General features: G+C 30.2%; 1 protein-coding gene across 1 annotated transcript in view; it reads left to right on the forward strand.

Annotated features, from left to right (window-relative positions):
* LOC114128986 (netrin receptor DCC-like) overlaps window positions 1–14165 on the forward strand; it is a 158728-nt gene extending 144563 nt beyond the window's left edge. The window contains exons 4-8 of the mRNA XM_050201440.1: window positions 6387–6527; window positions 6665–6808; window positions 8954–9117; window positions 10601–10886; window positions 11177–14165. Coding sequence (XP_050057397.1) covers window positions 6387–6527; window positions 6665–6808; window positions 8954–9117; window positions 10601–10886; window positions 11177–11388 — 947 coding nt within the window. The 3' untranslated portion in view covers window positions 11389–14165. The remainder of the gene's footprint in view (window positions 1–6386; window positions 6528–6664; window positions 6809–8953; window positions 9118–10600; window positions 10887–11176) is intronic.
* The last annotated feature ends 878 nt before the right edge of the window (window positions 14166–15043 follow it).

The raw sequence follows: 15043 nt of genomic DNA on the forward strand, positions 1-15043 counted from the left end.
TCCGTCTTCCTTTAAGAAAAGCCTGTGCTTTGTTGAATGATGTATATGTTGACAGAGTATTTTAAAGTCTTCATTACTGTTCAGCGTCATTTTTCAGACCATTTGTGGACAAAATCGTCTCCCTGCAGTGTTTCCCTTGCAGTTTATAATTAATAGTATTTTGTTTTTTCATCATTTTTAGTCAACGGTATTATTTTAATATTAACATTATCGGTTAAATGTAAAAATTATGTGATACTATACATTAAATTATGGAAATGTCTTCAATTTTGAGTGTTATCGATAAATACAATATTGATGTTGCTATATATATGTACTATACTCAAAAAAAAAAAAAAAACCAAGTCAAATGCATAGTCTAAAAGGTGTAACATGTAAATAATTGCCAATATTTGTTTGCTATTATACTATGTTTGAATCGACTGCACATACTTAAATACAATGAGTGGTATTTACCGCCAAAACCACTTACCATATACTTGTTAAAAAATACTTTTTAAAAGAATTTCAAATAAGTGTTTAAGTATAAGAAAAGTATTAAATATATTATTCAATAAGTATTTAAATATAAATACAAATACACTCAAAAAGAATTTTAAATATTTTCAAATACTTACTTTAAATTCTTTTTTACATATGCCGTGTATTGTGTAAGCTTCTTTATTCTTAGATTCGGTCTTAGGTTAAAAAAAAAAAGATAAAAATTTGAATTTATAAAAACCAATATTACGATTTGTATCTAAAACGATGATCTTTAAAACTCTTTATTAATTACTTATTTAATATAAGTTATTTACGGAACACAATTATTATAAAATTTTCATCAGTTTCATTCTCCTTTTAGATTTTTTAGATATATATAGCAAACAAGGCGATATTCAAAGACATTTTATGAATATTAATGTTGCTTTTAAGTGACGTCAAAAAGTGGATAGATACATAAAAATAAACTTACACCATCTACAGTTAGTATGATTGTCACTAGTTGTAAATTACTGGATTGCATGTTTTATTTTTATGTAATTACAAATAATTAAACACTTTATTTTGGTATGTGTTTACATTAAAATTGTACATTAGTGTGATTTACCAATGATAAAAAAAAATTTTATGTGTATTAATAAGAAAACAATTTTAATTCCTTGAGAATAATTGTACTTATTTATACATTTTATTCCAACTTAGAAATTGGCCACTGGCTACATGTGACCAATGTGACACGGGTTGGCTATCACTGCGCTATAAAAAAGAAATATTATCGTTATAAGTGCCAAAACTTGAGTATAATAAAATGTGTATATTATAATGCAAAATAATATTCACTACAGTGATGTAGCTATTTTGCCTATACACGATACTGTTAAAATATTTTAATAAAAAAAAATTAATAAGAACCGATACCAAAGTACGGTATTTCATTATTGATGAAAGTATTTTTTTTTATACTGTATTATACAGTCATTGAATCTGAATTTATCACAACAATTAAAAAACTAAACATCTAATATTTCATAAAAATCATTTCTCAACTCATATTTATTAAAACTATAATAAAGTTAATTAATATAAATTTTTGTAATACATTAAAAATTAAAGTTAATTTATTCAAAGTCAATTATCAACTTCTATCCTAAAAAAAGGTACAATAAAAATTAAAAATTGATATCTACAAAATACACTGAAATAAATGTATTTCATACGCAGAAAGTTTTAATAAATCTTCTTATTATAACCATAGTAACATAGTGATTACATATTCATTCAAAATAAATAAACTTAATAAAACAAAGCAGATAAATGGTTCGTTTCGTTAAAAAAAAAAATTGCTTGGAATGTTAAATATATATATTAAATAATATTCAAATATTGATGATGTTAGTATTAGATTTCTGTTAAATTAAATTGATATTGGATTTGAATATTTACTTTGAGTAATAACATAATAATAATCGGTTTATTTTGATGAAAATATATTAATAATAAAGAAATATTTAAATTTATAATTTGAATTTATTGAAATAGTCTGTATATATTGATACAATGTTAAAACGTATCAATACTTTTATGTTTAAAAATACCGTACAATATTAATGAGTTTAATTAAATTTTTAAAAAAAATCAAATTGAAAGGTGATATAATATATGCAGTTTTGTAATTTTAATTAAAACCTTTGGTAAATTATTTACTAAACGGTTTATACTATCCACGGAACCATGGAATTTATTTAATCGAACATGTCACAACATTTACCTGCATTTCAATTTGAATTACGTTTATATGGCTTGTAAAATAATATGGATAATATGAACAAAAATAATAAAATAAAATAAAAAAAAAAACTATAATTATAACGTCCTGTTAATTAATATGAATACAAGATAATCGGGCCATTATAGTTTAACAATTTTAACAAGGATTGTGGACGTGTGCAATACGAGATGAAAATTTTAGTGTCTCGACTCGTTTATTTCTATAAACACAGCGCCTATTATAATATATCGCAAATACACGTATATTAAATCCACGCGCGTTCCCCTTTTTTCTATAACGTCACGTTACACGGAAACACAATAATATACGTCATGTAAAATGTTAATACATATCAGAGTTAAATATATATATTATATTATGGCGTGTGAAAAAAAATTCACGTCATGGTAGCACGGTACCCTCCTCGCCCACCCGTTCATCAAACCAACATCACCAGGAAAATACGTCGGTCGATATAGAACAAATATAAGTATATAAACACTATACTCGCCCCAAGACGAGCGAACGTTTAATTTCAATTTCGAATTCAATTTAAAATCCAAAACAGACACTATTTCGGTCGGAAAAATAATTTATACTCATAATTTATTGTCGAACTTTTGTGACCGTCGATATTATATACTATCATATTAAGATTGCAGACATTCGTAATCGTCCCCGACGTTGTTCGTTCCTATACGATTGACAACAGTGATCCTATAATCTTACATTGCTATTTCGGTAGTCACGCTGAATTCAAAAATAACTATAGTATAGTGTACGTGTATTATTATTATTATTATTATAAATACAGTTTTTAAGAATTATTTTTTTTCGTGTTATCGGGCTCGGTCACGGATGAAAAATACCCGTTTCTATGTAAAATTAAACAAGCGTCGGCGACCGGTGGTATATGCAATATATATAATATGCGTTAAAGTTTTTTTCTTCGAGATTATTCAAATTTACATATACCTATATACTTAATTCGTATACATAAATATATATATATATATACGCACTATATTCCTTTTAAGTAGGTATATAAAAAGTTTGAAAAGTTTTCTACCGTGTGATACGGCTCCTTTACTTAAGTTTGTTTTCACGTCGCGGACGAAAAAAAAACTCAAATATAAATAAACTGGAAAAGACAGCGTGGCAGTAACAAAAAAAAAAAAAGAATACATGCGTGTTGGCGAACAGCAAAGGATAGTATATAAAGGAATATTACACGAGAAATGGATAACGCCACAAATATAGGTATATATATATGTATAAAAAGAATACCACCGCACCGCGAAGCCTGTTTGGTATATTTTTTCTTATCTGAAATCGTATTCGGGTGCGAAATGTCATTTTCTATACCCTACCTAACCTATCTATCTGTATGTGTACTATTTATATATATAATAATAATAAAAGTAATAATAATAATCCTAAGACTGGTCGGACGGACGAGGACGATCGCGCGCGCGTCCAACGCGACTATGTCAGGAGTCATTTATTTTAAACCGTTTATGTCGGCGGAAAAGAAAATGTGATTTATACTCATGTGAATATATATAATATATCATGTTTCGAATGAAAATCGCGTGATGGGGGAAAAAAAATAAAAACCGTACGATGAGGAATACAAGCTCAAACGAAAATCACTGCCTCGCCTTGTAATAACGGAGGTGAACCGTTTCCTTAGTTTTTCATTTTTATTTTTTTAATCAGCTTATATAATTTATAACTCCAGACGAGTTTTCAAACACGCTATTCCCTACCCCACCTTCAATCGTCTAGCTGTCATTTTGTGCCCACGGTACGATATAATAATATTTTATCGTGAATTGGAGCGGGTGCAAGGAGGGCCGACGAAATATAATTGGCAAACACGACATTATCATATCAATTACTATAGATCATATCATAATATTTGACAGATTATTGTAGTATCATAATATTATAAACACCTGATGATAACTACTGTCCTGTGTTTGATTTGCCCACTATGTATTATGTCTTTTTATTATACTCAATTTGTTTTCAATATTACTGATACTATATTATGCAGTATGTTTCTGGTAAATTACTATTTTAAATTAATACAATTTATAGAAGAATCTATCCCTGTCCTCATTTTTTTTTGATATTCACGTATTAATTTTTCCAAACAAAAATTACGTATAACCTATAATGTGCATATGTGGAATTTAATTACACGACGATTAACAAATTATCTTTTAGCCTAAAATGTCCTTCGTAATTTTAATTCATTTTTATCGATATGTTTAGCTTGTCACCGTTTAAGTTTAAATAAAAATAATCATACGATAATATTATAGGATACGTTTTGTTGGAAAAACGTCTATAATCACTCTCCTTAAACAGTTGTTGTGCAATATAGTTATAATATTAAATTGTAAAGCAATAATAAATCATCTAATACGAAAAACGTATTACATAGAGCTGAAGAAAAATCGTTTTGCTAACATTTCTTGGAAATTTTAGAAACTAGTCTATATATATACATTTTATACTGCCTCAATATTTAATCTATGAAATTATAGTGATAAATAAAAAAATTATCACGAATGAAAGGATCAAATACACATAGAAAAATGTTTACAGCATTTCCCATATAATATTTGGTTGTGGTAGTATTTGTCTTGTTTTTCCCTGCATAAGTTTATGGAAGATTTTTTTTTTTTTATTTCAATATAACGAATGATCACATTTGTATCTAAAAACTAAACCGAAGTGGGATTTGGAAATGTCACTCTACCTATTATGTTTTAGTAAAAGATCAACGTGTTTCGCTGTTTTTCACAATTTTATCAACATCTTCTAGGGAATTGAAAAATTGACGTTAAAATCTGTGTTCGATTTCTAATCTACATATATGTTGTGCCAAATGAAGTATATTGATCGTTATTTATGACCTCAAATTGTGTTTTATAAAAAAAGAAAAAACAACATTGTAAAATCAATAGCTCCATCGCACAACTCAGAGTCTACAAACTGTATAGTTGCACGGTATAAGACTAGTTAAAATTTATACTCCAAGTACATCATACATTTTTGCCTTTCAAACATAGTATGTGAATAACCTGGCATGGTTAAAAGTGTGCTTTGCACAAATTGTCACGTGATCGACTTTTTTTTATATAAAAAGAAATGTGTGAATTTATAACCGTCCCCTTAATATTATATGACTAAGCACACGATGCACCAGGTTTGAAGTGCTCATAAAATGCAATCACGATCCGCTTATTCGTGTAGGTTTGAAAAAACATACATATTAAAGCCTCTGTCTATAACTTAACGATTATGCATAACACATAATATATCATATAATATTATCTGGCATATAGGATAGAATTTAAAACCACGTTAATTTTTCCTTTTTTTTTCTCGGAAGGTTTGTTCGGTTACACGAACTATTCGAATACCTTATACAATAAAACAATAAATTGTCAAAATAAAAATATTAAAAACTGTCGTCATACACATACCAACGGTTATTTTTTGGTTTTTCGTTCGTGATAGACTAATAAATAATAACCACATACGTAAGTAATAAAAACAATAGCAAATAATACTCGTAGAATTCGTACACGCCCTACAAAATCAGTTTGGCCCGCCACTGCGTTAAGGATTCGAGTTAAAAATCGGTTTCTATACTCGCGACTACGACGACGACGTGATATCGCACTATGGTGAAATATAGAGTTAATTAGGATTAGCAATGTCGCGTGTAATGAAAATAGCGACGCGACCTCGTATATCATTCCGCCGTACAAAATCGATATCATTTCGTGTGTGTGTGTATGTGTGTATTAGTGAGATACAATATATAAGTATAATATGTGTGTTTATTTGACATCGGTATAAGTACACACAAACACATTTAACGACGAAAAAAAATATATAATACATGACCTTTTAGGGAATGAGTGTAAGATTATGTCAGCGTTGAATCCTTGTCGCGTTTTTGGGGAGGGAGGGTCACCAGTCCACCCCTCAGTAAGGTCAATGGTGGCGTTATATCTTATTACTGCTATGTTTATTATTTTTTGCCACAATAATACATTGTCGTATGCTTGAAAAAAAAAATATTAATACTAACATTGTACGATTTTTTTAACAGAAATATTGGAATTCGACTCGCCTGCTGAACAAATAACTAGCGAGAACACTGACTTCTTTATCAAGTGCAAGGTGAAAGGAAACTCAAATCCCACTTTTATGTGGTCGTACAACGGTCAGACATTAAAAGAAAAGACGTTAAGTGAGTAAAATTGTAATATTAATCATGTAGTGCGGCAGAGTTTTGTGCCAGCATTTGTTTTTTTAAATTTTTTGTCGAGATACCAATAATAGGTTTAACTAATCCATTAATATCATATTATTGTTGTTATACCACAGGCGGAAAATATTCGGTGCTAGACGGTGGACTGATGGTGCGAAACGTGACACACCTGGATTCGGGTAAATACACGTGTAGAGCTTTCGAGACCACTAACAAGTCTAGCGTTTCCGGAATTACAGTAATTGAATTGAAAGTCAGACGTGAGTATACATTTAATTCAATATTGAATAATATTAAGAGAGCCTAACTAAAAATCTACAATAAATGCATAAAAAATAAATCTAATCCATTAATCGTACAACAAACCCAGTTCTATATTTTATATAGACCTATAATTATATAATATATGGGCGTCACTACTTTTCCTCAAAAATGTTTTAAACTTAATTATTTATTTTTATATACGATCATATTGAATTGGTGATATTATATTTCAAAAAACAATTTTCGATGAATTTGACCTACATTTATAAACTTGTTCGTGACATTTCTTAATAAAATAAAACAAACGATTTACTATTAAAGTAATATTATAGTAAAAGTGCAATGTTTGTTTTTATTACGAAGATGATCGTTGAAATCACAATAAAAAAATAAGATACGTATGGTTTTTCGAATATTTATTTAAGTTTGAAATTATTCTTATAATTTTTCTATAGTTCATGTAAAATGTCTAAATACCAAAATAAACGATGGAATCTAACATGTAGATATTATATAAATATATTTACTAACTTTATCATCGTATAAAAACGATAGGAAACATTAATTTAAATACAAAAACAGCGTAATATATTTATAAGAATGTACATTATCATTTTTCTTTGAAGAAAATTTTAAAGAAAATAATTTAAAAATAAACTGTACGTTTTGTGAGTTAAAAAACTTTAAAGGTCATATCTGATTAGATCCAATGATCCGTTCAGTCTTATGGTACGTTTAACGTTGATACTACTTAGATGGGTATATTAAAAATATGACGATCTCTAATTTCGCTCTTCTCCTAAAACCCTTACAAAGGTAATAATTTCTAAAATAAACCTGGACAAACTTTATGTACACAAATTAGAGAGAGTTGAATATTTTAATCATTAAAAATGTAAAAGATCTAGATATTCATATTTTTTATAATAAAAGATACCTATTGTGTATTCAATGATTACACGATAAACGACGTAAATTATACATATTTTATTAAACTAATTTAATTTAAAATAAGAAAAATCTAGTTAAACGGATACATTTTTTCAATATTTCATTATTATAATATACACTGTCTACTATAAGAGTTATAGTAACATTATATTTATTCACTATATTCTGTTTTTTTTTCTATAAAATTCAAACAAAAGCCCGTCAATTAGTTGCACCGTGAAAATATAAATAAAACGGAAATGCAGCCTCCGTTGTCGGACTATAGTAGACTACATCATAATAATACCATATATACATGATATATTATACCACCTACACACAGATAACCCCAGGGTACTCCATGGTATTAATAGAACTTTATATCCCCCACAGAATGAAAAAAAAATCAAAGTAATTAATTTCAGAAACTTTTCAAAACGTCAATATAATTGAAATATATTGAATTAGTACTTTTATCTTAAAATATTTTAAGGCCTTCATATTTAGTTTTTAGGCATTTTTAGGTTTTGAATTGTCTTATTGCGTTTTAAATAATAAAAGGCACGGATTTTGATTATGAAAATTAGACATACGTAGGTACACATTTAGATTTATGAGTTATTGTAGCAGGGGGAAGAGATCTATCGATACACGATCGGTTTTTATCGCCAACAGGCGGGTTCATATTATCCAAAACTGACACTAAAAATATGGTTTCGACTTTCAACATCTTAAAAGTTTATTGTTTGGGTTTAAGTTAAATGGTGTGTTATTTCGGTAAATGTATTTGTAAGAAATATGTGTATACGATATTTGTTCTTATATTTATCTACATCTTAAGAAGTGATAATATATCATAGAAAATAAACTACAAAATATTGTATCCATAACAAACCATTATTTAAGTTTATTACCTACTGTTATTAGATACGTCGCTTTAAAACGATCACGACTATCGACAAAAACTTTATTATCCTCAATAATTAAATATATAAAACATACACACAAATACGACAATCAAAAATATAATTTTGTGTACACATGATATCGACAACTTGATGATTCCCAACAAATGTAATCGTTAACAAATCGAAACAAAAATCATAACAATAAAATAATAGTACCACCAATATTATCGCTGTCTTATTGTGTCTGTATTCGTTAAATGTTATGACTGTACCTACTTTATTATTTATTTATTTTTTACGCAGACAAACCAGTGTTTTTGAACTACATGGAAGGCGATCCCGTTGACCTGTACGTATTCCAGTCGGATTCGGTTAATTTAACGTGCCAGAATTCAGCCGAACCGGCGGCAAATATGTCGTGGAGTTTCAACGGAAAATATTTCATCAACCCGGCCGACCACTACATCGTAAGTATTATATAACACACGTGCTATAGGCCTATGATACTTTATTGCTAAGTCTGTAAGGTGTATGCGACGATAAAAGAGCAGTGTGTACACGTGTCGGTACTATTTCTCAGTAGTAAAATAATACCAATTGAAGTAAAACAATAAACGTTATATGCACGCCAGATGTAATGATTTCGATTTTTTGTATGGGCCCTGTTGCGTATAATGTGTTTTTCGGTTTGATTAAACTATTCGATCTTTATCTCAGTTCTCTTAAATTTAACTGACCAAACGAAAAGACGATGTTTTCACAATCATTTTCACGTAAAATTATACCTATTATAAACACAGTTATAAATAGCATATTGTATACTATTGGTGATTCACCGCAAGTACTCTCCTTTTCCTTATAATAGTGAATTTATTCAACATTTGATTTTTAACATTTTTAAATTATTACTCGCTATTTTTTCCATTTATCCGCCATCAAAATCTATTATCATAGAAATATTATCCTTAATACACAAAGTTAAACGTTTTAAAAACTACACGTTAAAATTGTGATTTGTGTAGATAAAATTTTCCAAAAGATTTTCTGCTAAATAATTTATAACAGAAAAACTTATTTGGATAACAGACGTTTATATGTTCACATAATGTTCATTAAGTGATACAATAAATTTCAAGTATTTTAAAATATGATCTTAAGTGTTTTTTTAAAAATTCCAAACATCGGATTTTGAGCATACTTGTCAAATTCCCCTCTACAATATTACTTTATTGTTTGAGGTATTTTATTTACATTTTTTTCTTATTAAATACTTTTATGCATGTAAAAACTTTGACAGCGTTTAATTTATAACTTCAGGTTGTGTTGATAGATAATATTTCTAGATAAATAGTTTATTTATTTACGATTTAATCGAAAAGTAGGAAATCTGTGTGAAGTACTATGTTTCGTACAAATCCAGCAATAGGATAAATATTTGAACAATCAGTAGTATATTTTAAAATGAAAACATAAATTTCATCTTAGTTTTCTGCAAATTTCTTTCAATTCTTCTGAAAATGAGTAATCTTATATTTAAACCAAAATATTTGCTTAGGTTTTTTTTTTATTATTATTACTTCTGAAAAACTTTGCCCAACTCTGCTATATACTCCCAAAATGTCTTGGCAACTAACATATATATATTCACAGAGTCTGAAAATGAGGGTAGGACATGTCAAAAAGGGTGCCAAAATATAAACCGTGTGTAGGTGTGTTTTACATATAAATTTTCTGCTGTGTCGTATTACACAATATTTTATTATATGTATCATTATAATTTCAATGCGCAAACTATTGCGTGTTGTCAATATTATACTCTGCGAGCACAAGTATTCATGTTATAAACTTTTTTAATGGTTCATATTTTATCCTTTAATATAATGAACCCTATACCAAAGGTATATACCATAGAATTGTACGTATTGCGTGTTTATATACGCACCCTTTCAGGTGACGTTCAACAGACCGGAAAAGTTGGGATCGTACTCGTGCACGGCCGCGAATGCTTTGGGCAAAATTACCAGACGGTTCAACCTGATCGAAGGGTTCAAGCCGAAGATGCCCAGCGGTCTGTCAGTGTCGCGTGTCGGCGACAACTACATCGAACTGCAAGTGGTGCCCAACGACAAAGGGGACGAGTTGATTGGCTACAGAGTCGAGTACGTGACGAGAGTCGTGGAACCCAGCGGAAACACTTTCGAAAGTTTCGACATGATGAACTTCAATACTACCGAAGGTACGTGTAACCGACGCCCCTCGCGCGTCCCGCTCCGCAATTACAGCCTATATAACAGTATTCCGCGCCTAAAGAAAGTTGTTGTATAATTATTTATTATATTACCGTCGTACGCCGCCGCCGCTAATGCTAATATTATTTATACCTACAAACTATAGCTAACAGAACCAACCATATTTTATTATACATGCAAGGACTGACAGACCCGGCAGTTTTGCATTATAAAATAATATAAATCGTATTCCGTATCATATAATATGAAACGCTTTTGCGCTCGGTGCATGTTTCAGGTCCTTTTGTACTCGGCAACCTCAAGCCGAACACCGAATACATAACGAAAATCCTGGCAAGGAACCGGGCCGGTTTCAGCGAATACACCGAACCGATCGTGGTCCGGACATCGCCGGAGATCATCAACAGCGGAGTTCCGGCCCTCTTCGATGGGTTCCTCAAACAGCTCCTGACCGCCGTCGCCGTCGCCTCGTTCGCGGCTAGATTATAAGCGCCCACCGATCCTACAAACAGCCGCGTATTATATTAGATCTATACACATACAGCCTTCGTAGATCTGAACATAGATTCTGTGTACAGGACCAAAGCCATCTCGACAAAGATCTATTCGTCTCTGTCTTTACACACACACACATACACACACACACACAAATAATATATATATATATAAATATAAGTTATGTACTACCGCCGCTCCGGTATGTGGTCATCCACGTCGTTATAGTCTTACCGGGACACGAAATTCCCCCGCCGCTTGTTATTTTGTTTTCGTCGTGATACAACAATATAAACACGTGTTGCTTATTATTGTTGTGACATTGACGAATCAATAATAATAATACTATCGTTTACTCTTTAACTTAAAAATATTTACATCGTATACTAAATCCGCGTGAACACATAGTAATACACGCCATACTATGCGATGATGACTCTCCAATAACATTAACACACTATTCTAGGTACCTTACGTCGTAATAGTATACACATACACACACACATAATACACACATGGGCACAGACACAGACGTGCAAGACTTGGCTTTTGTCACAGTCTATTTTCTCGGCGACGGCTGTGTGTAATATTCTTGTGTTCGGTGGAGAGTGCCAGTAAAATAATATATCCGCCTCCGCCACCGCCGCAGTGCGCAAAATAGTGTTTATACATACGCGCCCGTCATTTCGAAATAAAAATAATAATATTATTGCGCAGACATATTTATTTTGTTTTGCAGACAACTGTCTCAGCTTTTGCCCGTTTCCGTTAATGTGCGTCGCGACCTAGTGCGCCGCGCCGGCTATTTGGAGAATATCTAAGATAAAATAAATATTATAAAATCATTAACGCGTTTTTAAGGTTTTTTCTTCGCCGCCGTATGATATTACAATATATTATTAATATTATACCTATGTAACTGTAAATATTTAATACTTTAATACTATATTGTATATTTTACGTGTAACTACAACTCTAGTGACGATAATCCCTATACATAGATGATATATGTAGGTATCGTTAAGATTTTAATATATATATTTATAAATACTATGATGCATACGCGCATATATTGTTTAAGTGGATAAATAAACAGCTCCAATCCGGATGTACGTAGTGGTATAAAAAAAAACATGATAACATTGCCGACGCCGCTTAGTATATTCGTGCATAATGATATGATTGCGTATTGTATATTATGTGAATGATGTAAAACGTATCGAGTATAATACATATAACATTGATTATTATTGATATATATTATTATTTTTATTGTACTATAATATACGTATGTTAATTACCATTACTTTATATATTACGATTATTATTATTATTATTACAATTACATATAACTATTATTGCCTATATTATTGTTTTGTACGCGTGACGTGAGAAAATGCGCCATTTTGAAACGAAAAACGATTACTACATACTTACCCAGCAACAATAATACTAGTATTATTATAATATGTACGTTATATAAGTGTAAAAAAAAAATTGAAAAGGAAAACCGCTTGACATGAAAATAATATATTGGCTTACGCAATTTTCTATATGCGCGTATGACACGTCGCGCCGGCGCATGATTTATTCGGTTTCTATTTTTCTTTTTTTTTTTTCTTCCCTCGGTTTTTATCATTTTAATAATAAAGTGAACACTCTGTGACACACCGTGTGGCCACGCCACCGCCTTTACAATAAAACGGTTTTTACGACCAGAATCTGACGTCGAGAACAACATAATATACTTTGAATATTTATTAGGTACGTCTTCCCCTCCACCGCCCCCTTGCCATCCGCTGACGTTTTCCCCGTGCATTCGCGGATATATTATTATATATCCACGCCATCACTATACGGTGTCCTTGTGTCTCGACAGTCGCCCCGTACTAGATTTTCGTCTGACCGCGCGAGCAGCCAACAAAGTACACGCGTGTCGACGAGGGGGCGAGAGCGAGGGATTTTTACGTACCTTTATTGTACACTACAATATATATATATATATATATATATATATGCACACGCGATACTCGATCGCGAGCGTGAGGCTAAAGACCTTTACATATTATACGACTGGGATGTTTTAGATCCCGAGCGCATCATGTATTTTTTTTTTTTTCCTCTTTTCATTTTATCTCGACGTCTTCCCCGCACTATATAATATATAAACATCGTTAGTCCTTAAAACGCCAAATTCCTTACGGTTAATAAACATTGGTTCATATAAAATACATAATTTATCTATACACACACAGTATTTTATAGAACAATATATAATATAATAACATCTATATGGGGCACCCGGATAATCTGTTCTGTTGGAGATAGTTTATTTTTTCATTTCTAAGGCGTATATACCTCTACGGCGAGACGCTTCGTATCGTGTCTTTTGATCGTGTTCGATTCGATTATTTTTTAGAAAATAATATATGCCGTTTAACTGAAAGCACGTCTATAGAAACGACTAATAAACATACAGTGTTTTTTATCTTCAACTATAAGAGGTTACCTCAGATTTTGCAAAACGAATTACTTTAAAGTCGAAAATTATATTTTCCTACTTTGAAAAGTTTTTATTTATAGTTATATTATCCATAAGGACTTTGGTGTTTACGAGGAACGAAACAAATTTCTCATCCCACTCTAACCACAAGAAAAAAATCTCCCGAATAACCGAATATTGGTGTCGTCGTTAATACTGATTTGACGTAGTTGTATGTGCACTCTTAATGCATTGACATATATTTCGGAATGATCTCACTATAATCACATCAGATCTTCGTGGAACGTTATCCATTGTTGACGATAAACTCAAAAATAGTTTTATAATTACCGTATCTAAACATTTACAACTAGCGTCGATTAAATATTATCGTTATTTACAATAACTTTTTAAAAATCGTGTTAAACGTAATCAATGATCAAAAATTATTGATACCTAATGCGCACTCCCTGAAAGTTTAAAAATATAATAATAAAAAATTGACGTCCTATCCTTCCACTGAACATGTATTGATTACGTGCAAAACATTTTTCAGAAAGTGTTACAAAATTTTTGTTCACTTTTTGTTTATTCAACTTTATTGTTCTTGTAAAACTATTATTATTATAATTTTTTTTTTAGACATCTAAAAATATATTTATTAGATTTTATTGATTTTAATATAATATATTCTTACTCATGATAAATTTTATTTTATATACGTGTCTCTATATTTTATGAAAATAAAAAGTAGCAATAGTGTAATGCACTAATATACATATATATATATACGGTAAAATTTAATATTATATAAACATATATATATATGTATACACGTTGAACTAGTGTTACGTCGCGCCAATTCTTAAAAAAATGTGAATTTACTATACCTATATATGCATGATGTTAAAAATAAAACTTTAATCCATACTATTAGTTTTCCAATGTGAAAATTGATTTTATAATAATTGATATTTTCATAACGAAAACAAATGTTTATATATAGAAAAAAAATCACTAATAAATGTTTAATTGAGAATTTGTGTAGATACTTTTTTTTGATTTACAAAACCCTGCAAAACACTCACTACTTTTCCAACTCGCAATATAAACTACTCGTAATGATCTTATTCTGTGTAAATACCATAAATTATACTGTTACGTAAT

The sequence above is a fragment of the Aphis gossypii genome, chromosome 2 (assembly GCF_020184175.1).
Source record: "Aphis gossypii isolate Hap1 chromosome 2, ASM2018417v2, whole genome shotgun sequence".
NCBI classification, from domain to species: domain Eukaryota; kingdom Metazoa; phylum Arthropoda; class Insecta; order Hemiptera; family Aphididae; genus Aphis; species Aphis gossypii.